The sequence below is a fragment of the Hippopotamus amphibius genome, chromosome 3, assembly GCF_030028045.1.
Source record: "Hippopotamus amphibius kiboko isolate mHipAmp2 chromosome 3, mHipAmp2.hap2, whole genome shotgun sequence".
Lineage (NCBI taxonomy): Eukaryota > Metazoa > Chordata > Mammalia > Artiodactyla > Hippopotamidae > Hippopotamus > Hippopotamus amphibius.
Window position 1 is genome coordinate 126,607,362 of NC_080188.1, and position 23,209 is coordinate 126,630,570.

The window sequence follows — 23,209 nt, forward strand, 5'->3', positions numbered from 1 at the left end:
CCCTCCCCAAAGCAGGGTGACTGCCCACTCTCCGTCCAGTCCTGACTCTGGCCCACTTTCCACATCACCCCTCTGGCTGCTGTTAAGGCCCTGCCAGGCCAGGCCAGGCCAGGATGCCTGGCCGCAGCTGGGCAGGGAGGGATCCAAGGACAGAGCCGCTCACCTGAAACACTCCCGCACACACAGGCTCGAGGGTGCACGTGCGTGCATGCATATGCACAGGTTCCCTTGTGTCTCGGCCCAGCCAGTGAGGGCACAGAGCCACCTGGAGTTTTAAAACTCTGTTGGGGCCCAGCCCTGCAGGCCCAACGATCTTTCCAGCAGATACAGGGATTTGGTCCGACCCAGTGGACAGCCTGCCAGGGGCTGAAGTCTGGACCCGGGCTGCCTCTCTGGGGGTCACTTCCTGAAGTCCTCTTCTCCAGCCTGTGGGGTGGAGTGGGGGGTGATGGCACCAGCCCTCTGCCTCCTGGAGGCCCACACCCCTGTTCCTCAGGGCCGCTTCCTGGCACAAGCCCCCGAAGCCAGGCCTTCTGGTGCCCTCCCCCTCCATCCGGCTCCTCCTGGGTCCTGCCTGGTTCACCTCAAATGCGGTGTCCACAATCTCATCGATGACAGCTGCCTGGGAGCGGAATTTCTGCTGGAAATGCTCCACCCCAGCCACCAGCTGCAGGAAATGGAACAGGAGCTCCTGCTGCCTGAGGGCGGGGGAGGCGTGGGGGGAGGCAAGGCTGGGCCGTCTCAGCCCCCAGAGCCCCCTTCCTCCCTGTGCCTCCATTTCCGGCCATGGCTACCACTTTTCTGTGTGTGGCCCTCCGTGATATATCTCCTCTTCCACATATGCCCCTCTGCCCCCACCATCTGCTGGTACCACACAGGGTTCTGATGATTAAACTACCTCCCAAACACTGGTCCCTCCATCTGTTCAAACTACTCCACACTGACTCATGCACCCACTCAACCGCCTACCCGCAGACCCGCCTGTCTATTTAGCCATTGACTCACCCACAGGACCAACCCACTATTTCCCTCACTCATCTCTCCCTCCGTCCACCTGCTCTTCCCTGGCCCCACCCCCCACCTCTTCACTATGCAGTGCAGTCAGCCATCCACCTAAACCCCACCTCCACCCACTACCCATTCATGAACTCTTTCACTGCCAGCCTGTCTTATCAATCCATCCATCAAAATAACCCTGAAATCAATGAACACTGCACGGTGCTTCAAGGACATAGAAATGAATAAGAAACAGCCCCTGCCCTCGAGAAACTCAGTCTGTGACAGAGCCAGGTGAGCAAACCAAGGGTGTTTACACTTGTGATAAGTGTAAACACAGGGCACTGAAGGGCCCAGAGGAGGAAAACTTCACCCAAGTACTGGGGATCAGGAAACGCTTCTGGAGGAAGAACCACTGAGCTGAGCTTGAAAGACACTTGAGCGTTTGCTGAGCTCAGACAGGGTTGCTAGCACGCCAAGGTCTGTGAACAGGGGGGAGTGTACTTGGGACCGGGGCAGGCCTTGGAGAAGGAGGTTTTAGAGGACGGATGAATTCAAGGTGGAGACATCCAGGGAAGGTCAAAGCAGGGCACCCGGACCTTAAGCTAAGGGAAGCAGGAACCCTTGCAGGGTTGTAAACTCAGGGAAGGCAGGAAAAGCCTTCTTTTAACAAAGATCACTCTCTAAGTAAAAAGAAAGAGGAAGGAAGAAGAAAGATGAAAACAAACAAAACAACGACAACAAAAACAAAGACCACTCTCAGTGGAGGTGGAGGTGGGGCCACTGGGGAAGCGTTTGGAGGCTGAGAAACCCCACAGAGGAGCCAAGACCCAACCCAGGCTGGGGTCCGAGGAGCTGGAATGTGGAGGGTGGAGGGCAGCCAGCTGGGAGGTGTCCCAGCTCTTCCAAGTCTTGATCACCTGAGCCTGGTGTCGGCAGCCAGAGAACATTCCAGGCAGAGAGAACAGTGTGAACAAAGGCCTGAAGGTGGACGAGTATGTGCTGTGTGGTGCGGTGTGGTGCCAGGATATGCCGGGGCAGGCGGGAGGGGAGGCTGGGGGAGGCGCTGCCGTGATCACGGAGGGATTAGGGCTTGAGCTCTGTCGGTGGCCGAGAAGAGCCTGGAAGGTGCCAGCAGTCAAGCTGCTTTCGAAACAGTCTGGATGAGGTGGGGCGGGCCCCAGATTTCGGGGAGAAGGCTCTCTGAGCAGCCAGGCCTGAGAGCCAAGGAGGATCCCTGGCCATGAGCACAGCCAGAAGTCCCAGCCCAGCCAGCCACTCACACTGACATCTGCCTCCCAGTCCTTTTCCAAGCTGTTCCCCGACCCACCCTCCTTATCCCTGCAGCCAACTGAAGTCCACCCACCCTACGTGGCCCCGCAAAGGTCTTTAGAGGGGGGCCGTCATGGGCAGGTGCTAGTCTGTGTCCTCTTTGGGCCTTTGGAGTCCTTGTGGAACCTGGCCCAGAGCAAGCAACAGGATGCTTCTCGAGTAAAAAGGTGAGAAGAGCCCCTGCTCCTCCAGCCTCTGTCCGCTGCCCCTGCCCTGGGCCCTAAGCCTCAGAAGAGCTCTCTTGGCTGCTGCTGGTGGGATTCTCTTGGTGGTACCAGGTGACTCTGGGTGAGCAGAAGCCACTCATGGCCTCCACATCCCACCCACAGGCTCTACATAAGCCTTAGGGCCCTATGGCCCTTCCAGAGAGGCGGGCAATGCCCCTTTCCCTGCCGCCCACCGGTCAGGCTGCCAGACCTCTTCCCTCAGACCTGAGGCCTCCCCTCCTTTCGCATCTCCTTACTTCTCAGTCATGGCTCCAAATTTTTTCTCAATGAGCTGCTTCTGTATAGTGTGTTCACTTATCACCTCTTTAGGCTCTGATGTAGAGAAAGAAGGGGGAGGTCAAGATGCTGCCTGGATTGAGAGGGGGTGGAGGAAACGTCGTGTGTCATGAGCCAAAGTGGGGTTTGTCCAGGATGCCCCCAAAGAGATGGCTTCTCTGGGCATGGAGTGTGTTTTGTTTGTTTGCCCATCTAGTGTTCATTCCCTCTTCTGGTAAATCTCCGGGTTTTCCTGAGGAGGCACTTATACCTCTTTAGGTGCACATTGTCTAGTTGGGGTTGACCCCGCCCCCAAGCTTGAAGGACATGTGACTCAAGCCTGGCCAAGCAGAACAGCCTATCCTTTTGGCTATAGCGATTGGCTCACAAACAGGCAGGTGATCGACCTGAGCCAGGAAGACTCATTTCTGAGACTTTGTTGGAAACTCTGGGAGAAGAGGACCTCTGCTGGGAGAGCTGGGGATAGCTAAAGGATCTGGGACTAGAGTTGCAGGTGGTTATTTTCCCACCACAGATGAAGAGCACCCTAAGCACAAAACCACACAGAGAGCCACAGAGCAGAGAGATGGAAGGAGACCAGATCTCAACCATCATCAGGTCCTGGATCCAGCCATTCCTGAAAGCCCCTGGGCTCTGAAGTTGCTAAGTAATTTGATACAATTAATTTCTCTTTTTGCTTAAGCTTTTCTGCATTGAGTGTTCATGTTGGAGAGTGCAGGTGAGGGGCCAGGTGACCCCTGAGGGCCCTTAGTCCCTGGTGTTAATGATCCTAAGAGTGGGATTCTGGGGCTCAGATTCTAAAGTTCTGAAGATCTTTAAGCAGGAGGCAAAGCAATTGGCTCAAAATCTATGCACCCAGAAAGTCAGGTGTGTAAAAATGAACATGTACAGGAAACTTCATTTTTATAGACTCTCAATCCACTTTGAGTGGCTCTGGACAAGTGTGTATAACTCCTTGAGAAAAGCCTCAAAGACAGTTGAAACCACCGCATATAAGACCAACTGCTAAAAACTTTGTAAGTTATTAACAGAAACGAATGTTTGGTGAATCATAATTTGGCAAATTAGCTGTTTTGCAAATGGGTCTTTAAAGAATTGACTCTCAGTTTAACTGGCTTTGGCGGATAGTCATGGAGCTCTTTGGACCAGAGTTCTAATCTCTGAATGTTCTCCTGAATCTCAGATTCTAAGACTCTAAAGTTGGGCATCAGGAATTCCCTGGCAGTTGGTCCAGTAGTTAGGACTCAGTGCTTTCACTGTCGGGACCTTGGTTTGATCCCTGGTTGGGGAACTAAGATCTTGCAAGCCACGCAGTGTGGCCAAAAATAAATAAATAAATAAATAAAGCTGGGCCTGGAGTCTGTGTCTGTTTGGGAAGAAGCAGGGTGCTGGTACCTGCTTCAATGAGTTCTGTCAGTGAGTCATCCAGCAGCTTCTCACGGATCTGGGCGGCCTTCTGCCAAGAAGAGGCCAGAGTCCCACGTCTGCCCATCCCTGGAGCACCCTCCTTCCTTCCCTCCAGCGTCTGTGCCCCCCTCCCAGTGTCTTCCGGATTGGTCCACCTGCCCCACCCCCTTCCTACCTCCTGCTTCACTTTCTCCAGGCCTTTGAGCAGGGCCATCTGGAAGTTATCCACCAGGACGGCAATTACCAGGCTGGGGCGGGAAACAGGAGGAGGCTGGAGGGGAGGCCCTGCACCCTCCTCTGGGTTCATCATGGTAGAACCATGTTGGAGGGGGAGGGGAAGGGGTGCCCCAGGGTTAGGTTAGGGGGAGTGAAGCTGGGGTGCACAAGGGTAGGGTCCTCACTTGAGGAAGATGAAGTACTGGATGATGATATAGATCATGAGAATGGGGATGATGTACCAGGCGCCTGGGGGAGAGGGAGTCATTCGAACTGTGAGTTCCTTGCGGGTCCTCACCACACCCCTACCAGCAAGCCTCAGAAGCCCCACTTTGCAGATGGGGTAACTGAGCCCTCAGGGTCTGTCCACCCAGCCAGCCCCTGCCCTCCACCCAGTCTGAGGTCTGCCCCACCCTGGGCCCGGCTGTCCAGGTAGATGAGGGACCAGTCGTCCAGGGTGAGCAAGGTGAAGAGGGTGAAGATGGTGGTGAAGATGTTCCCGAAGCGCTTGGGGTCAGAGTGACGGAACAGTGCCCGGAGCACCACAGAGAACAGAACTGGCTGTTGAGGACCAAACCAGGTTCTCACGGTCCCCTTTCCCCACTTCCTCTCTCCACCCTCCGCCCCCAGCTCCTGGTCTCTGCCCTGACTCCATCCATTGCAGCATCTCACACTCCCACCCCAGCCCCCGAGGCATGGGATACAGAGGCAGGTGAACATAAGGATGAGGATGGCGGTGATGGACGGCAGGGACCGGCCCAGGGTCCCAGTCACTTCCTGGAGGCTGGTCAGGAAGCTGTGGGCAGAGGTTGAGAGGGAGGCTGAGTCAGTGGGGCGGGGATCTGTGCCCAGCAGGCGGAGCTGATTACAGATTTCAGGGACTGCTGGTTACAGGCAGGAGGTCCCTGATTTGCTAGTGACTCAGGGTGGTGGTGTGCCAGCCCCTCTCTGGAAAATAAAGAGATTGATCCTAGTGATGACAGGAGACTCATCAGAAAAGCAGGCTGGAGTCTGCAGCCTCTTCGTGGGGAGCGGTGGTCCCACTGACCTGAGCCTCCGTAGGACCCGGATAGCCCGCAAGGCTCGCAGGCTCTTGAAGACCTTGAACATGCGGAAGACGCTTTGGTTATAGACCGCGCGTGTGGAGGAAGAGTTGACCTGCACAAGCATGAAGTCCAGCACAGCCATGACCATGATGAAGAAATCTGCAGACACAGGTGCGCCCAGGTGTAACAGGCTCCTGCCCAGGCCCTGCGCCCAGGCCCACAGCCCTCCCAGCACCAACACCCCCTGATCCTGGTGCCCCTGGGCAGTTCAGGGGCTCCCACGACATGCGCACACACGGCGAGCACACACATGTCCCATCCCTACCCACCCAGGTTGTTCCAGGGGTCCAAAAAATACTTGAGGCCCAGAGCAACGATTTTGAGCACAGCTTCTACCACGTAGATGCAGAGAAAGATGGAGTCCAAGGCCATAAAGTACCACTCTGTGGGGACATGGTGGGGGGCTCACTCAGGGACCTCCCCAACAACCCAGCCCCTCCCTCCTCCTCCCCACTGGAAACTCAGTCACAGCCATTTAGGGAGAACCTGGCTCCGCCCAACGGCTCTGTGTCTTAACTGCTCTGTGCCTCATTTTTCTTGCCTATAAAATGGTGATAGTAACAGTCTGCCTGATAGAGTTTTCATGAGCATTAAATGCATTTCACATAGTAAAGAGCTTCGAATGGAGCCTAAAACAGCTTGCAAGAAACATCACTTTTCTTCTTCTCTCCTTAATTTATGGGCCCTGTGGCAGGTCCTTACCTTCACTCTGCTCCCCCGGCTTTTAGGGACCATCTTCTCAGCTTTCCCACCCTTGTCCCTCCAAAGGCCTCCTTCTCATGTGGTCTCCTGGCCCTTCCAGTGGACCTGGGTCCTGGGAATCCTTCCCGCACAAAGCAGCAAACTTAGAGCTGACGCGCCACCTGGTGGCTGTAGTCCTGAACAGCACACCCTCAAATGTATTGGGCTTTTCTGTCCTTGGAGGGCTGGTTTGGTTGACTTCAGCAAAACTCTCTGAGCCTCACTCTACTGCTGGGCAATGCTACTTACTTCCCAGGGTGAGGATCAAATGGGCTAAGTTCCATAAATCACCCGGCGTTTGGTCAAGCCCACAGGAGACTTGGAACAACACCAATGGCCTTCTCCATATGAATGCAACTCCCTGGCTCTTACCTCCCCGGACCTCGACTTCAGCAAAGGTCTGGGCCACAAGCATGGCGGTGTTGAGGCAGACGATGAAGACGATGAAGGCTTCAAAGGCCAGGGAGTCGGTCAGTTTCCTAAGCATTCTCCGAAGGCCCCAAAGGAGATGGCTTAATTTTTCCCACAACCAGGGGAAGAGGTTCACAGCATGCAACTTCTTGTGGGTCCGCAGGGCTCGGCCACCTGTTAGAGGGCCAGAAAGCCAAGCCCGTGGGGGAGGGGACACAGGGATCAGGGTACCTTCCCTGGCCTGCCTGCCATGAGCTCGCTCAGGTGCCTCCATGCTAGTCCTCCGCTGGTATAGGAGCCACAGGCTTGACCCCTTCTCCGGCAGATGCCAGCTTGCTTGGGATTTGAGGTCTGCTTGAGCTTATGCTCCTACACCTCCATGATTTTCGATACTCACATGGCAACCCCCATACAGAAGACCCGATCTTCCTCGCCACCCCATCCTCTTGGTAAACTCTCCCTTTCCTTCCAAGATTCTGTGAAACATCTCCCCCTCTCAGCTGCCTTCTCTGCCCACAAACAATTAGACACTCAGCCCTCGCTGCTTGCTTGTGAGGCTGATGCCATGTTTACGGAACTACCAGGGGCCAAATTTGGGGGACTGTATGTTAACAGCCAAGGTCCCTCCCTGTCCTCCAACCAGGCCCTCGTTCAGGCACTGGTTCCAGCCTCTGTCCTCAAGAAGCTCAGAGTTTAGTGGGTGAAATGTGGACAAACAGAATCTACAGTGGTAAATGTTCTGGTACGGATGATGGACCCCATCACTGGGTAATCTAGGATTGGGTGTGTACGTGACCACCCCCAGCTTTCATATTAGAGAAGAGGAAATGTTCCAGAAGTGAACATGCAAATGAATAAAGCAGTGACTGAATCAACCAACTGACCGAAGAAGTGCCTAATTCCAGGAATAAAAGATGGGATGATGAACTGTCGGGCGAGTGAACAGCCAATGGAATACACCTGCAGGTGAGAGCAGAGCCTCGTGATCTGTGGAAGGACGTGTATGGCCTGACACAGGTCTGGAATCTGGGCCAGGCAGCTGGAATTTGGGGGGTGGGGGGTAGGGGGGATCCAGGACTCACTTTTGCGCTTCTGAATCTGCTCTTCTTCCCCAGGCCAGCTTTCTGAGGTTTTAGAGGAGGAGTCCTGAGGATGGACTTTGCTGGAGGTCTGGGAGTGCTGTGAGTACACTGTGCTATGGGCACGAACCAAGTTGAAGGCTGAGCTCTGTCTTTCCGGCTTGCTAGGTTGGGGGGCTACTTGACGAGAATAGGCAGAGCCGAGGGAGGCTGAGGTCACGCTGTAGGACGTGTATGGGTCAAAGAGCTGGGAATTGCCACGATGGTACTCCCCGTAGCGGTGATCTCGGTGGAGGTAATGATGAGGAGGTGCACTGTGCTGGTGCGCCCTGTGGTGGTGCTCGCCGCGGTGGTGCTCGCCGCTGTGATGCTCGCCGCCGTGGTGCTTGGCCGGGTGATGCTTGTTGACGTGATGCTCGCCGCGGTGATGCTCGCCAGGATGATGCTCGCCGCGGGGATGCTCGCCGCGGTGATGCTCGCCGCGGGGATGCTCGCCGGGGTGATGCTCGCCGCGGTGATGCTCGCCGGGATGATGCTCGCCGCGGTGATGCTCGCCGCGGTGATGCTCGCCGGGATGATGCTCGCCGCGGTGATCCTCGCCGCGGTGACGCTCGCCTGGATGGTGCTCACCGCGGTGGTGCTCGCCGCCGTGATGCTCGGCAGGGTGGTGGTGCTCGCCGCGGTGGTAGGAGCCCATGGAGGCAGGCCTTCTGTGGTGGTGGGCTTCCTGATGGTGGTGCCCGCCCTGGTGATGGGCCTCACTGTGGTGCGCAGGGCTGTCATAGTGGGAGGACTCTCTATGGCAGTCAGGCTCACCTTGGTGGTGAAGCCCACTACGGTGGGAAACCTCGCTGTGGCGGTGAGACCCCCCATGGTAGGACTCCCTGTGTTGGTGGGACCTCCCGCGATGTCTCCTGCTGCCACAGTGCTGTTCACCATCAAAGTGGTCCTTACCGTAGGAAAGGTGGGAGATGAAAGTGCCCTGGGAAGGATCCGGGGAAAGGGATGGGGAGTGGTGACAGCGGGCCTCTCCATGGTGGGAGAAGGCATTGTCGTGGAAGTCTTGGAACTCATCAGGGTGGTGAGATCCACCATGATGATGGGATATGCCATGATGGTGGGACTCGCCATGGGGACGGGACACACCTTGGTGATGGCGGTGGACTCCACCGTGGCCTGGTCTGTGGGGTGGGGTTGATGAGCTGGGGTGAGAGAACACATCTGAGTCATCAGTGTTGGCCTCACTTTGAGCCTTTTCAGCCATCGAGGGTGGATCCATGACGATGCTGGGAACCCTGGAATGAGGAAAGCTCAAGATACAGGCCTAAGAGCCCTTCCTGGATTGCCTTTCTCACCTAAGCCGTGGCACTGGGGCTTCTAGGAAAGCCTGACTTCTCATGGAATTCTCTCTATGATGTCACAAGCAGGCCCCTTCGCAGGTCTAATGCCCAAATGCCTCCTCCTGGCTTACGGTTCAGAATCAAGGATCAGTGTGGCTAACCTCTTCATTGAAAAAGGAGAAAACTGAGGTCAAGAAAGAGAAAGGGACTGACCCAAGGTGACCCAGCAGGTCAATGGCAGGTCAATGGCAAAGCTGGACCATAGGCCCCAGCAGTGGCTTTAGCACTGTTGTTGGAAAAAACTTTAAGAAGCCAAATGGTCTAGTCTCCAGTTCTACCTAGATACCCACTGGCTCTGAAGTTCAAAGTGCCCAACTCCACTGAAAGTAGGTGTGTGACCTTGGGCTAGCTGCTTAATCTTCCTGTGCCTCAGTTTCTTCCTCTGTAAAATGGGGATAATAACATGTATCGCATAGGATCAAAAAAGTTAAGATATGTAAAGCTTATACCTACAGCATAATAAATGTTAGTTAGTACTGTTATTCTCTCCTTGATCATTGAGAGTGATAGAAATCCCCCTCTTGGGTTAATACTAAAATAAAACTATCAACCGTTATTTATTGAGGACCTACTTTATGCACTTTTTTTTTCTTTTTAAAATAAGGCTTTATTTAAAGCAAGGTAAGGTTCACAAAAAAATTGAGGAGAAGGTACAGAGATTTCCCATACGCCCTGTGCCCCCACCACATGCATAGTCTCCCGCATTATTAACATTCCAACCAAAGTGGTACAATTATTACAACTGATGAACCTGCAATGAGTGACACAGCACCACCTTTCAGACTCCATAGTTTACATTAGGGTTCAGTCTTGGTGTTGTATAGTCTATGGGTTTGTATGCATTTTTAATCTAATCTTCACAATTATCCCACAGGGTGGATATTAGTATCCCCATTTTGCAGAGGATGGTACTGTGGCTCAAAGGATATAAATGAGCTGCTCAATAAATAAGAATTTCAAATCAGCACTAATCCCAAACTTCTTCACCACCATGCTGTCCTGACTTCCTGCTGAAATCCATCAGAATTCATTCATGCCCAGTGCAGCTCTTCTAGAAGCTTTCAGGTCCCTCCTTTGACTGCAGCTGCTTCCTGAGTGCTTGGTCATAGCCATGCCCATCAGCCACATGGGGTACCAGGTTCCCAGTGGTGAAAGTCCTCAAGGGGCTCAGTGTCTATCGCCAGCAGCAGATAAGGGAAGAGTCTGTGGTAGTGTAACAGTGACCTCCCCAGATGGGACCTAACCTGAAGTATGGTGGGCCCCTCCCTCAAAGCAAGCGACCCATTAGTGAGCGACTGTCAACCAGCCCCTGTTAGTGGTCCTGGTCAGCCACTGGTGGGCCCCTCCCCCTTCCCCTCTGGTGTATAAAAAGAGCCCGAATTGGGACTGAAGGAAGTTTTTTTGTTGTTTTTTTTTGAGACACCAGTCTGCCATCTTCTCCGTCTGCTGGCTTTCCAAATAAAGTCAAATTCCTTGCCTCGACACCTTGTTTCCGATTCATTGGCCTGTCATGCAGCGAGCGTGACTTAGACTCGGTAACAGTAGGACTGCTAATTGTTCCACATATCCATTCAGCTCTTCTTCCTGGCACCCGGCCTTCCAACTAGTGCTGACATTTCCCAGTGTGCCTTGGGTGAGAGCAGAAGCGATGTGAGAACTTCCAGCACTGGGCACTGGAACCTCTGTTTCCCCCCTTCCTATGGGCTAGAGCATGGACCAACAAGCAGACAGGATTGCTATTCTAGGGCAGAGATTTCTGGGTTCTGCAAAAGCACAGAATTAGCCTTGAGATGTTTCTGTCTTGTGATAAGAAAAAAACCAAAACAGCATTACTTTTGAATCTCACATGCCATGTGATGTCAGCGCTTTCAGTGATGGACAGTAATCGAGCAGCCTCGGGAAGCTTCTGCAGTGCTCAGTGGGTGCAGCCGTGCTCAGTTTTCAGCGTGAGATCAGGAAGTCTGTCCATCATGTGTGAACACCGTTTTGCCTGGAGAAGAGGCAGTAAAGATGGATGACCTCAGCCTCGTCCTCTTGGTTACCTCCCCCCATCTCCCCTTATGCACCGATGACTGACTTAGGGGAGCAGCCACTCTTTCTGGTCTCATAGAAAATCAGAGGATATTTTTCTTCTAAAGAGATAATTTTTGCTGTGACTTAGCGGCCTCCCTGACACTTTGCTGTTGATGTAAACGCTGTAAAACGTGAATTTTGCAGGTTAGAAGTGAATTTCAGCATGACCGTATTTTGTTGCGAGTTTCCTGTTTACTTATTTATGATGTCCTTTTATTGTATGTCTTATTGGCGTTTGTGTTTTACAAATGTGTCTATCGATTCAACGTGGTGACGTTTTGTTATCAGGTGTGAAGTGAAAGAGGAGGAGCTTAGGACTGTGGACAAATTTGGTAGGGTTAGCGATGAACAGTTACAATTTACAAATCTAGCAATGGCTTCAGGAAAATTGAAGAGAACTTAATTACAAATTACAACCATTTGACAAATAAACGTGCTCATTTTTACCTATGGTGTCTCAAAACAGACAGATTAAGGCTTTTATAGGCCACATTTGGCACGAAGCCTCAAAGAGCAACTTGTTTGTAACAGAAACTATTGTCCAGAAAAAAGAACCTAATAATGCTGGCATGTAAAATTATATGAGTGAAATGTTAGCACAAGATGCCCAACAGAAGAGTGGAAAGGTTCTGCTCTCAAAGAGAATGACAATGCGACATACTGATGTCACATGATGCTGAAGACTTTTTCCTTTTTTTCTCCCCACCCCCCCTTGGTAATTTGCTGGAAAACAACAGATTCTTTATCAAGGCTGATGAGTCAATAGATTTCACCGATAAATACCATGTTATACCACTGGTGAGACTTGTAAACGATGCGGATAATCAACATTTTTCTTTGTTGCTGCAAACAGCTTTTACACACAAACAGCCAAGATATGGTTAGTGTTTTCTCCACATTCAGAATCAGAAGGTCTGTTTTGGAAGAACTCTCTTGGCATTTGAACTGATGGTGTTTCCATCAATAATTCGCTCCATAAGAGTTTTCACCGCTCTTACAAAAAAGCAAAACCAGGACTTCCCTGGCAGTCCAGTGGCTAAGATTCTGTCCTTCCACTGAGGAGGGCACGGGTTTGATCCCTGGTTGGGGAAGATCCTTCACGCCGTGCTGTGTGGCAAGAAAGAAAGAAAGAAAGAAAGAAAGAAAGAAAGAAAGAAAGAAAGAAAGAAAGGGAAGGAAGGAAGGAAGGAAGGAAGGAAGGAAAGAAAGAAAGAAAGAAAGAAAGAAAGAAAGAAAGAAAGAAAGAAAGAAAGAAAGAAAGAAAGGGAAAGAAAGAAAGAGAAGGAAGGAAGGAAGGAAGGAAGGAAGGAAGGAAGGAAAGAAAGAAAGAAAGAAAGAAAGAAAGAAAGAAAGAAAGAAAGAAAGAAAGAAAGAAGAAAGAAAGAAAGAGGGAAAAAGAAAAAACCAAAACCAGCCAAATCCCAACAAAGAAAAACCTGATTTTGGGACTTCCCTGGTGGCACAGTGGTTAAGAATCCACCTGCCAATGCAGGGGACATGGATGCGAGCCATGGTCTAGGAAGATTCCACATGCCGTGGAGAAACTAAGCCTGTGTGCCACAACTACTGCAGTCTGTGCACCTAGAGCCCGTGCTCTCCAACGAGAGAAGCCACTGCAGTGGGAGCCTGTGCACCGCAACGAAGAGTAGCTCCCAATCACCACAACTAAAGAAAGCCTGTACACAGCAACGAAGACCCAATGCAGCCAAAAATACATACATACATACATTTAAAATGTTAAAAAAAAATCTGATATTGCCACACACACTACTTTCCTTACAGGGAGGTGCTGGTGTCACAAACTCTTGCAGATGAAAAAAAGAATGATGCTGCAAAATGGTTAACTTGATGAAACAAAGACTTTACTTGAGAGTGTTTAAAAAACTGTGAAATTCCCTGGTGGTCCAGTGCTTAGGACTCTGCACTTTCACTGCTAAGAGTGCAAGTTCAATCCCTGGTCAGGGAACTAAGATCCTGCAATCCACGTGGTGTGGCATGGTGTAGCAAAAACAAAAAGAAAAACAACAACAAAAAAAACTAAAAACTAAAAACCCCAAAAACAAAATTAAAAAACCCTGTGATTATGATTTAGCAAGTCCACTTCTGGGTATGCACCAAAAGAATTGAAAGTAGGGACTCAAACAGGTATCCGTACATCCCTGTTTGTAGCACTGTTATCCACGACAGCCAAGAGGTGGAAACAACCCAGCTGTCCATGGACAGATGGAGAGAGAAACAAAATGTGGTCCATAGATACAATGGAATATTATTCAGCCTTAAAAGGAAGAAAATTCTGACAACATACTACAACATGGATGGACCCCGAAGACACTATGCTAAGTGAAATAAGCCAGACACAAAAGAACAGATCTCAGATGCTTCCACTTAAATGAGGTACCCAGAACAGGCACATTCATAGACACAGAAGGTTAAATAGTGGTTACCAGAGGCTGTGGGGAGGGGATGATGGAGAACTATTGTTTAACGGGTACAGAGTTTCAGTTTGGGATGATGAAAAGTTCTGGAGATGGACCATGGCGATGGTTACACAACATTGTGAATATACTCAATGCCCCTGAATTGTACATTAAAAGGGTTAAAAATGGCAAATTTCATGTTAATGAATATTTCACCACAATAAATTTTTTCTTAGTTAAAAAAAAAAAAAAAATAGACCTGTGTGAAAACCTGGACGAAGAACACAGACATCTCGTACATAGCCATATAGAAATCTGGTGGCTTCTGACTTTGCGATAGGTCCACTGAGAAAGCTCCAATTTGCTTGGGGAAAGAGACTGGCTGAATCTATAGGATGGGTCATCTTATCCAATTAGTGAGGACGCCCGTGCTGACTGCCTTACACTGCATTTACCTGGGACATGAGTAATTTCCCATTCTGTGAGCATTTTGAGAAGCCATCCACAGACCTCTCCCCTAGACCGTCATGTCATAAAGTTCCCAGTTGTGTGCTTTCCAAGTCTCTGCAAATGGCTAGCCCATCAGATATTGCTCAAGGTCCATGTAGATCTGCACCTTAGCCCCTCTTTCCTTCCACACAAAGTGGATAATATATATATCGCCCAAAGTTCTGCCCACTGGGAGGATTTTCCTTCACCACTGTCTTTCAGGGCCAACTCTGAATGGGCCTGTTGCTGGTTTACTGTTCAAAGCCTTCCATAAATCAGGCCTGTCCTTATTCCTCCTTCCCTTGAAGCCTTTGAGTATAAACAGAGGGAAAGGAGGTGAAGCAGTAGAAACGGATACCACGGGAGTCTGAACCACCTACTCAGGTAATTTTTCTGTGCCTTCTGGATCAGACCGCCCTTACTATACAGTAGGTCCAGGTTGATTACCTATTTTATACGTATGAGTGTGTACTTGTTAATCACAAACTGCTCACTTATACCTTCCCCCTAGTATCATACATACCACTTCAATTTCTAATGGGATGCGACTGTGAAAATCCAATTTCAAGATTCTGTGGGTCAGATAACACCCAGTTTATGATAAACATTTGGGTCTGATAACCAATAGGTGTTCCATAAATCAGGCATTCAGTCTTCACCAAGGCCCAGTAGCAAGCCAGAAGCTGCTTTTGAGAAGATAGAATAGTAGCTGGCAGAGGATAGCATGACCAAAATTCCATGGGTCTTAGCTGTGATCCTCCTGTTAGGGCTTGCCAGAGATGCCACATGGCATCTTTGGCTGACACCTAAGTCAGGTACCTGGATCTACTAGGCATAATGCTCAAGTGGTAGGGCAGCTTGCACCATAGCCTGGACTTTTGAAGAGTATTTTTTTTTAATTTTTATTTTTAAAATAAATTTATTTACTTATTTATTGGCTGCGTTGGGTCTTCGTTTTTGTGTGCAGGCTTTCTCTGGTTGTGGCAAGGGGGGCTACTCTTCGTTGTGGTGCATGGGCTTCTCATGGCGGTGGCTTCTCTTGTTGCGGAGCACAGGCTCTAGGCACGTGGACTTCAGTAGTTGTGTCACACGGGCTCAGTAGTTGTGGCTCAAGGAGTCTAGAGTACAGGCTCAGCAGTTGTGGTGCACGGGCTTAGTTGCTCCGTGGCATGTGGGATCTTCCTGGACCAGGGATCGAACCTGTGTACCCTGCATTGGCAGGCGAATTCTTAACCACTGTGCCACCAGTGAAGTCCCTGAAGAGCCTTTTTTAGATCCAGATTGAACATTGTCAGATTTACAGGTTACCCAGAAAATGAGTCAAAGCAGCTTGCCCCAGTGTGATCTATGTTGGCTCCAAAATCCAAAAGACACACCATGCATTGCTCCTCTTTTTTGTGGCATATGGTATAAGCTGCAGCAACTTCTCTCTCAGTTTATTTATTATTTATTTATTCATCTTTACATTTTATTTATTTATTTATTTTGGCTGCACCGCACAGCATGTGGGATCCTAGTTCCCTGACCAGGGATCTAACCTGCGCCCCCTGCATTGGAAGCTTGGAGTCTTAACAACTGGGCCACCAGGCAAGTCCCTGTCTCTCACTTTAGAAGAGACATGCAACATCCCCCAGACCTCTGGATCCCTGGAAACTTTCCTGATGTGGCAGGCAGTTCGAACTTCCACGGGGTTCATCTCCAACTCTCTGGCACACATACGTGTAAGGCACCTAATGTGCTAGCTGTTTCCTGCTCACAGTGTCCAGTTAGCATAATAGCATCAATTGAGCATGCCAACATGGTGTTCTCTGGGTTGTCAAGACTATCAAAGTCCCTTTGGACCTTGCAGTTTGCAGGAGAATGGCACAATCCAGGGACAAGACAGTAAAGGTATACTGTTATCCTTGCTATGTAAATGCAAACAAGTGTAATTTCCCATACTCATGGGAACGTTAGATGAAGCATTTGTTAGTTCAGTAGTCACATAACAGTTACTGGAGTTTATACTAATTTGTTCCAATAAAGATCTCAATCTAGAATTGCAGCTGTGATTAGCATTGCCTCATCACTAAGTTTGCCTTCCCACCTGCAAACAAGTAGGGGATGTGGCAGGAATCGCCACTCCTGTATCTCCCAAACCCTTAATGGTGGCACTAATCTTTGCAATTTCTTCAGGGTTGTGGTTTCCATTCTGGTCTATAACTTGGCAGAAGTGGGGGCACAATTCCAGAGATTTTCAGCTGGCCCATTTTACCGTAATGGTCCACACTACTTTGGCAGGGAACCAATGGGAGAGTCTGCCAGCTACTGAGTACTAATCTCACAATCAATTGGAATGGGAGAAATAACCACAGCATGAATCTGAGGGCCTCAGGAATGTGACCTTTCATCTCTAAAGACCTTTGGTGCTAATTGGTCTCCATGGGTAATAATATTCGAATTAACATCTGAAGCTGCAGTGAATTTGTACAGTGTCATTTTAGCTAAGCTGGAACTGTATCCCAGAATTCTCTTCCCTGCATAGTTCCATTTAGTGTGGGCCACAAGTGACGTTTTGTGTAAGTTCTGGAAGGTAGACGTGAAACAGGAGTTGTGTCCTTTTTCCACTAGGAACGTTGGTGCAGGGGCACCAGAAGCAGTTGCTTCTCCCTCACAATGACCCTCATTTGCTAGCTCCCCTTGTTGGCATCGGGCAGTAGGTGGGTCCACATGTCCTCCAGCTTCTGCTACTCTTGTTTCAGGTGCATGTTCAGCTCCCTGGTGGCATGCCAGCTTCTCTTGTGGGTCATCTGCTTCATTAAAGTTGGAGGCTTAGATGCAGTGAGAGACTGATGTGGGTTCTGGTCCATCCTGTGAATGCTAGCTTGTTCCTCACAGGTGCCAGTTTGTTCTTGCTTCCCTCACGTCTCATCACATTTATTCCAACTGTCTGCCTGCTGTCTTTTAGCTCCAGCACCAGAAACAAAGAAAGCAGTCTTATATAATCAGCCCTCAGAATTATGTAGGGTCTTATCCCTATGATACACCATTACTGAATATAATCACTCCCAGTAATTTTGTTTCTCTGATGAAATCCTGGCAGATACAGTAACTTTTTTTATGATATTATTATTATTATCTTTTGGCCCCACCACATGGCTTGTGGGATCTTATTTCCCTGGCCAGGGATTGAACCCACATCCTTGGCAGTGAAAGCACAGAGTCCTAACCACTGGACTGCCAAGGAATTCCCCAGTAACTTAAAAAGATACACAAATTGAAGATAGGATTAAGATGGCAGAGTAGGAGGATGTGCGCACACTCCCTCTTGCAAGAGCACTGGAATTACAACTAAATGCTGAACAATCATCAACAGAAAGGCACTGGAACTCACCAAAAAAGACACCCCACATCCAGAGACAAAGGAGAAGCCACAATGAGATGGTAGGAGGGGCGCAATTGCGTTAAAATCAAATCCCATAAATGCTGGGTGGGTGTCTCACAAACTGGAGAACAGTTATACTGCAGAAGTCCACCCACTAAAGTGAGGGTTCTGAGCCCCATGTCAGGCTTCCAAACCTGGGAGTCCAGCAGCGGGAGGAGGAATCCCCAGAGAATCAGACTTTGAAAGCCAGCGGGATTTGATTGCCGGACCTCCACAGGACTGGGGAAAAGAGAGACTCCACTCTTGGAGGGTGCACAAAAAAGTGTGCTCACCAGGACCCAGGGGGAAGGAGCAGTGACCCCATAGGAGACTGAACCAGACCTACCTGCTGGTGTTGGAGGGTTGCCTGCAGAGGTGGGGGGCAGCTGTGGCTCACCCAGGAGGCAGGGGCACTGGCAGCAGGGGTTCTGGGAAGTGCTCATTGGCATGAACCCTCCCAGAGTCCACCATTAGCCCCACCAAAGAGCCTGTAAGCTCCAGTGCTAAGTAGCCTCAGGCCAAACAGCCAACAAGGTGTGAACACAGCCCCACCCATTAGCAGACAAGCAGATTAAAGTTTTACTGAGCTCTGCCCACCAAATGGGATTAAAGTCTTACTGAGCTCTGCCCACCCAGCCCTACCCACCATCAGTCCCTCCCATCAGGAAGCACACTCAAGCCTCCTAGATAGCTTCCTCCACAAGAGGGCAGACAGCAGTATCAAGCAGTATCAGCAGTATTTTGTCTTGTGGAACTGAAAACCACAGCCACAGAAAGATAGAGAAAATGAAAAAGCAGAGGACTTTGTACCAGATGAAGGGACAGGATAAAACTCCAGAAAAATAACTAAATGAAGACGAGATAGGCACCCTTACAGAAAAAGAATTCAGAATAATGATGGTGAAGATGATCCAGAGCTTTGAAAAAAGACTGGATGCAAAGATGGAAAAGTTTACCAATCACCTAGAAGAATTAAAGAGCAAACAAACAGAGATATGCAACACAATAACGGAAATGAAAAATACACTAGAAGGAACCAACAGCAGATTAACTGAGGCAGAAGGGCGAATACGTGACCTGGAAGACAGAATGGTGATAATCACTTATGTGGAAAAGAATAAGGAAAAAAAGAATGAAAAGAGCTGAAGACAGCCTAAGAGACCTCTGGGACAATGTTAAATGCGCCAACATTCGCATTATAGGGGTCCCAGAAGGAGAAGAGAGAGAGAAAGAACCCCAGAAAATATTGGAAGAGATTATAGTTGAAAACTTCCCTAACATGGGAAAGGAAAGAGCTACCCAAGTCCAGGAAGTGCAGAGAGTCCCAGGCAGGATAAACCCAAGGAGAAACACACCAAGACATATAGTAGTCAAATTGACAAAAATTAAAGACAGAGAAATGTTATTAAAAGCAACAAGGGAAAAACGACAAATAACATACAAGGGAACTCCCATAAGGGTAACAGCTGATTTCTCAGCAGAAACTCTGCAAGCCAGAAGGGAGTGGCACGATATATTTCAAGTGATAAAAGGGAAGAACCTACAACCAAGAATACTCTACCCAGCAAGGATCTCATTCAGATTCAAGGGAGAAATCAAAAGCTTTACAGACAAGCAACAGCTAAGAGAATTCAGCACCACCAAACTAGCCCTACGATAAATGCTAAAGGAACTTCTCTAAGCGGGAAACATAAGAGAAGAAAAGGACCTACAAAAACAAACACAAAACAATTAAGAAAATGGTAATAGGAACATACCTATCAGTAATTACCTTGAACGTAAATGGACTAAATGCACCAACCAAAAGACACAGACTGGCTGAATGGATACAAAAACAAGACCCATGTACATGCTGTCTACAAGAGACCCACTTCAGACCTAGGGACACATACAGACTGAAAGTGAGGGGATGGAAAAAGATATTCCATGCAAACGAAAATCAAAAGAAAGCTGGAGTAGCAACAGTCACCTCAGATAAAATAGAGTTTAAAATAAGAAATGTTACAAGAGACAAGAAAGGACATTACATAAAGATCAAGGAGGGGTGGGGGGGAAACTGAGACAAAGCGAGAGAGTAGCACAGACATATATATACTACCAACTGTAAAATAGTCAGTGGGAAGTTGTTGTATAACAAAGGGAGTCCAACTCGAGGATGGAAGATGCCTTAGAGGACTGGGGCAGGGAGGGTGGGGGGGACTCGAGGGGGGGGAGTCAAGGAAGGTAGGGAATACGGGGATATGTGTGTAAAAACAGATGATTGAACCTGGTGTACCCCCCAAAAAATAAAAAAAATAAAAAAAAAAATCAAGGGATCCATCCAAGAAGAGGAGATAAAAATTATAAATATATATGCACCCAATATAGGAGCACCTCAATACACAAGGCAAATTCTAACAACTATGAAAGAGGAAGTACAAGGCAGAAATAGAGACACAGATGTAGAGAACAAACACATGGACACCAAGTGGGGAAAGCGGGGAGGGCTGGAGGGGGATGAATTGGGAGATTGGGATACCAAATTGTTACACGCTAAATATATGCTGTTTATTGTCTGTTAACTGTATCTCAATAAAAGTTCTTAAAAAAAAAAAAAAAGAAAGGAATAGGCAATAAGGAGATTCAGAAAAAAACATTTCATGGGGAAAAAAAAGATACACAAATTGCCATTTTCTATGTCTGAAGAAATTTACAGCTCCATCCTTGTCATTTGTGCACAAAGGTAAATAAATCAATGCCTCTGGTAGCTTCCTTATTGTAACAAAGTGCTTATGGCAAGCTGGGTTTTGTTTTGCTTCTTAGGAGTGCTGGATGAACACAGAATCAGGAGTAAGCTCCCTTGCTTGGAGAAAGGAGGGAAGATAGTGTGATAGACTGAACATAAAAAGAACCCCAGTTTTCTCCTGCTTCTATCTATAATGCCCCATGAAATGTGACTGAAACATCGATTTCCCCAACCCTTGAATCTGGACAGGTTTCACTAATAAAATGTGGCAGAAGTGATGGAGTGTCTCTTGAAAGCCTCGAAAGAGCTTGCCCATTTTTCCTTCCTCTCTTGGACCCACACTCGGGTGCTGAGAACAAGCCCAGTCTCCTCTGCTAAAGATAAGAGAGACTGTAAGGCGCATAGGTGAGTCATATGTGCTGAGGCCATCACAGACTAGCTAGCCCCTCCCTGCCCTGCAGTTGATCCCACACGGAGGGTAAGTACAGTTGAGATCAATCAAGCCCAGCCAAGGTCAGCAGAACCACCCAGATGACACATACTCTAATGAGAAACAATGCATTTTTAAAACCCATTAGATTTAGGGGTGGTTTGCTACACAGCACATTGCTCACTAATACAGGAGCATGGGAAAATGGACATTCTGAAGAATGGGGAGGAGCTCTACAGATGGATCAGAAAAGAAAAGGCATATGAGCAAAGAGAAGATGTGCCAAGAAGGGAGGTGTGAATGTCCTGGCACCTTCCGGCAGTGGTGTGCTGGGGAGCGTTTGACATCCATCTCTCCATGTGTAGTTCTGATGTGAATGTTGGTTGCTATTTTTTGTTTTTGTTAATGAGTAACAGACTTTTTCCAGGAAGGACCAGGAGGTAAATGTTTTAGGCTTTTGGGGCCACGCAGTCTCTATCGCAACAACTCAACTCTTCTATTGTAGTGCAGAAACAGCCACAGAACAATAAGGAAAAGAATAGGTGTGGCTGGGTCCCAATAAAACTTTATTTACAAAAACATGTGGTGGGCCAGACTTGGCTTGTAGTTTGGTTATCCCTGGTCTAGGTGATCAACAGAACAATGAATCAATCTGATTTATACTCTTTGTTGATTTGCACTGTAACTACTTGCACCATGGCTGATTTCATGCTACCAATGTAATGTAGCTGAACACTATTTGGAAGAAATGGACAATAAAGAGTACCCCATTCTCTAGCATTTCCACCAGGCAGATGCAACAGGCCTACACAACCTTAAGAGCAGAAATAATAGTAAAATCTAGGAAACAAATTAGGAAGTAATGAGTCGTGAGTATTCATTACCTTTGTTCTTAATAAAATTTATTTAACAGGAAGTTTGTATAATCTAATTAAAATTACAATTTAGTTTTTAATATAATTCAGCATTCTAGAGCCAGTAAGAGCCAGACCTGGCATACCACTGCATTCAGGTAATGGTGTGTAATCCAGAGTGGCTGGAACAAGATGGGGGATGGGGGTAGAGGGGAAGTGGGAGATGCAGGTGAAAGGTTTTTGGTGGGTCAGACTAGGCTGGGCCTCGTGGGCTGGTAAGGGGGGTGGCATTTCAAACAGGACAGTGATAGGATCGGATCAGATGGCTCTAAGAAGGATGGCTGCACACAGAGAGGACTGTTTGCTGTGGGGAGCCTGAGGCCGGTGGGTCAATTAGGAAAGTGTTGGCCTAACCAGCAGAAAAACTCTGATGACTGGGACTACGAGAGATGTTGGGGAAGAGCGGTGGGTTGATGCCAGTTATTCAGGATTCACAGGACGCAGTGACGGATAGGTAGGTGGTGTTGGGGAAAGGGTGAGGCACACATTAAGGAGACGTGAAGGATTGGGGCTTGAGCATCTAGATGAATGGGGGTGCCAGTCCCTGAAACTGAGAGCACGGGAGAAGGAGCTGGTTGGGCTGAAGATGAGACGTTTGGTTTGAACAGTGGGTTTGACGATCCTGGGAACACTTAGGAGGGGAGCCCTGGGCTGGAGGCAAAATTAGGGAAGAGGACCCAGGATCCTGCCTCCTGTGGTTCCAGTGGCCGGACACTCATGGGAATGTCCCCACTCCTGTTCTGCCCTGGATCTAGGTGACCTCTGAGCCACTTCCCCTCCCTGGGACTCAGTCTCCCCATTTGTATTGGGGGATTAGGATCTGACTCCTGCGCTCCTGTTGCCTGGGTTTTGTGAAAATCCCAGGAGATCGGGATGGGAGTTGAGAGCAGGGGTGGAGGAGGCTGTTCTTGTCCTGTTCTCAGCCCACCGGAGGGCGCTCCTCTTGGGAAGGGGAGGGATGGCCAGCCAGATTCCTGAGGACTTGCTGGGTCAGAAAAGCTTATCTCGGTGCCCCCTATCATCTCCCCTTCTCCCCTGCACGCCCTTGTCTGGACGGCCTGAGAGGCTGTCTCCTCTCCTCAGGTTCTCCTGCCCTGCAACCCCCTCTCCACTCCTCTAGCACAGCCCAAGAAGCCTCCCGATTGTGTTGGCAGATCCCTGCCTTCCTCCACTCCAACATCCAAAGCATCTCCTTGCCCCTCCCTTCCCTTTGAGCCACTCTCAGGAGGCTTTTATAAACAGGCTCTTTAGTAAAAGGAGCCTGCACTCTGGTTTCAGTTCTTGCTCAGCTTCTTCCTGAGTGTGTGGGTGAGTTTGGGCACGTTACCATTTTGTACCTCAGCTTCCCCTTCTGTGAAGGGGTAAGAATAACACCTACCTCATGAAATTGTTGTAAGAAGCAAGTAAGGGCTTCCCTTGTGGCACAGTAGTTAAGAATCTGCCTGCCAGTGCAGGGGACAAGGGTTCAATCCCTGGTCCAGGAAGATCCCACATGCTGTGGAGTAACTAAGCCCGTGTGCCACAACTACTGAGCCTGCACTCTAGACCCCGCGAGCCACAACTACTG

At 49.1% G+C, this 23,209-nt stretch overlaps 1 protein-coding gene across 1 annotated transcript; it reads right to left on the bottom strand.

Annotated features, from left to right (window-relative positions):
- Positions 1-266: 266 nt before the first annotated feature.
- Positions 267-9,070, bottom strand: CATSPER1 (cation channel sperm associated 1). Its single transcript, XM_057727179.1, has 12 exons — positions 7,795-9,070; positions 6,674-6,886; positions 5,830-5,943; positions 5,503-5,659; positions 5,159-5,250; positions 4,868-5,011; positions 4,640-4,703; positions 4,414-4,486; positions 4,227-4,284; positions 2,792-2,867; positions 584-698; positions 267-426 (listed from the first exon to the last, which is right to left on the bottom strand). The coding sequence occupies exons 1-12, from the start codon at positions 9,068-9,070 to the stop codon at positions 400-402; spliced, it is 2,409 nt and encodes an 802-aa protein (XP_057583162.1). The 3' UTR covers positions 267-399.
- Between the last annotated feature and the right edge of the window lie 14,139 nt (positions 9,071-23,209).

Bases quoted from the DNA above. Each gene is read 5' to 3' on its own strand.
- CATSPER1 (XM_057727179.1), bottom strand. From the start codon at position 9,070: ATGGATCCACCCTCGATGGCTGAAAAGGCTCAAAGTGAGGCCAACACT. The intron at 6,887-7,794 runs GTGAGTCCTGGA...GCCCTCTAACAG, and splicing joins GCAGATTCAGAAGCGCAAAA to GTGGCCGAGCCCTGCGGACC. The intron at 5,944-6,673 runs GTAAGAGCCAGG...ATGTCCCCACAG, and splicing joins TGAAGTCGAGGTCCGGGGAG to AGTGGTACTTTATGGCCTTG.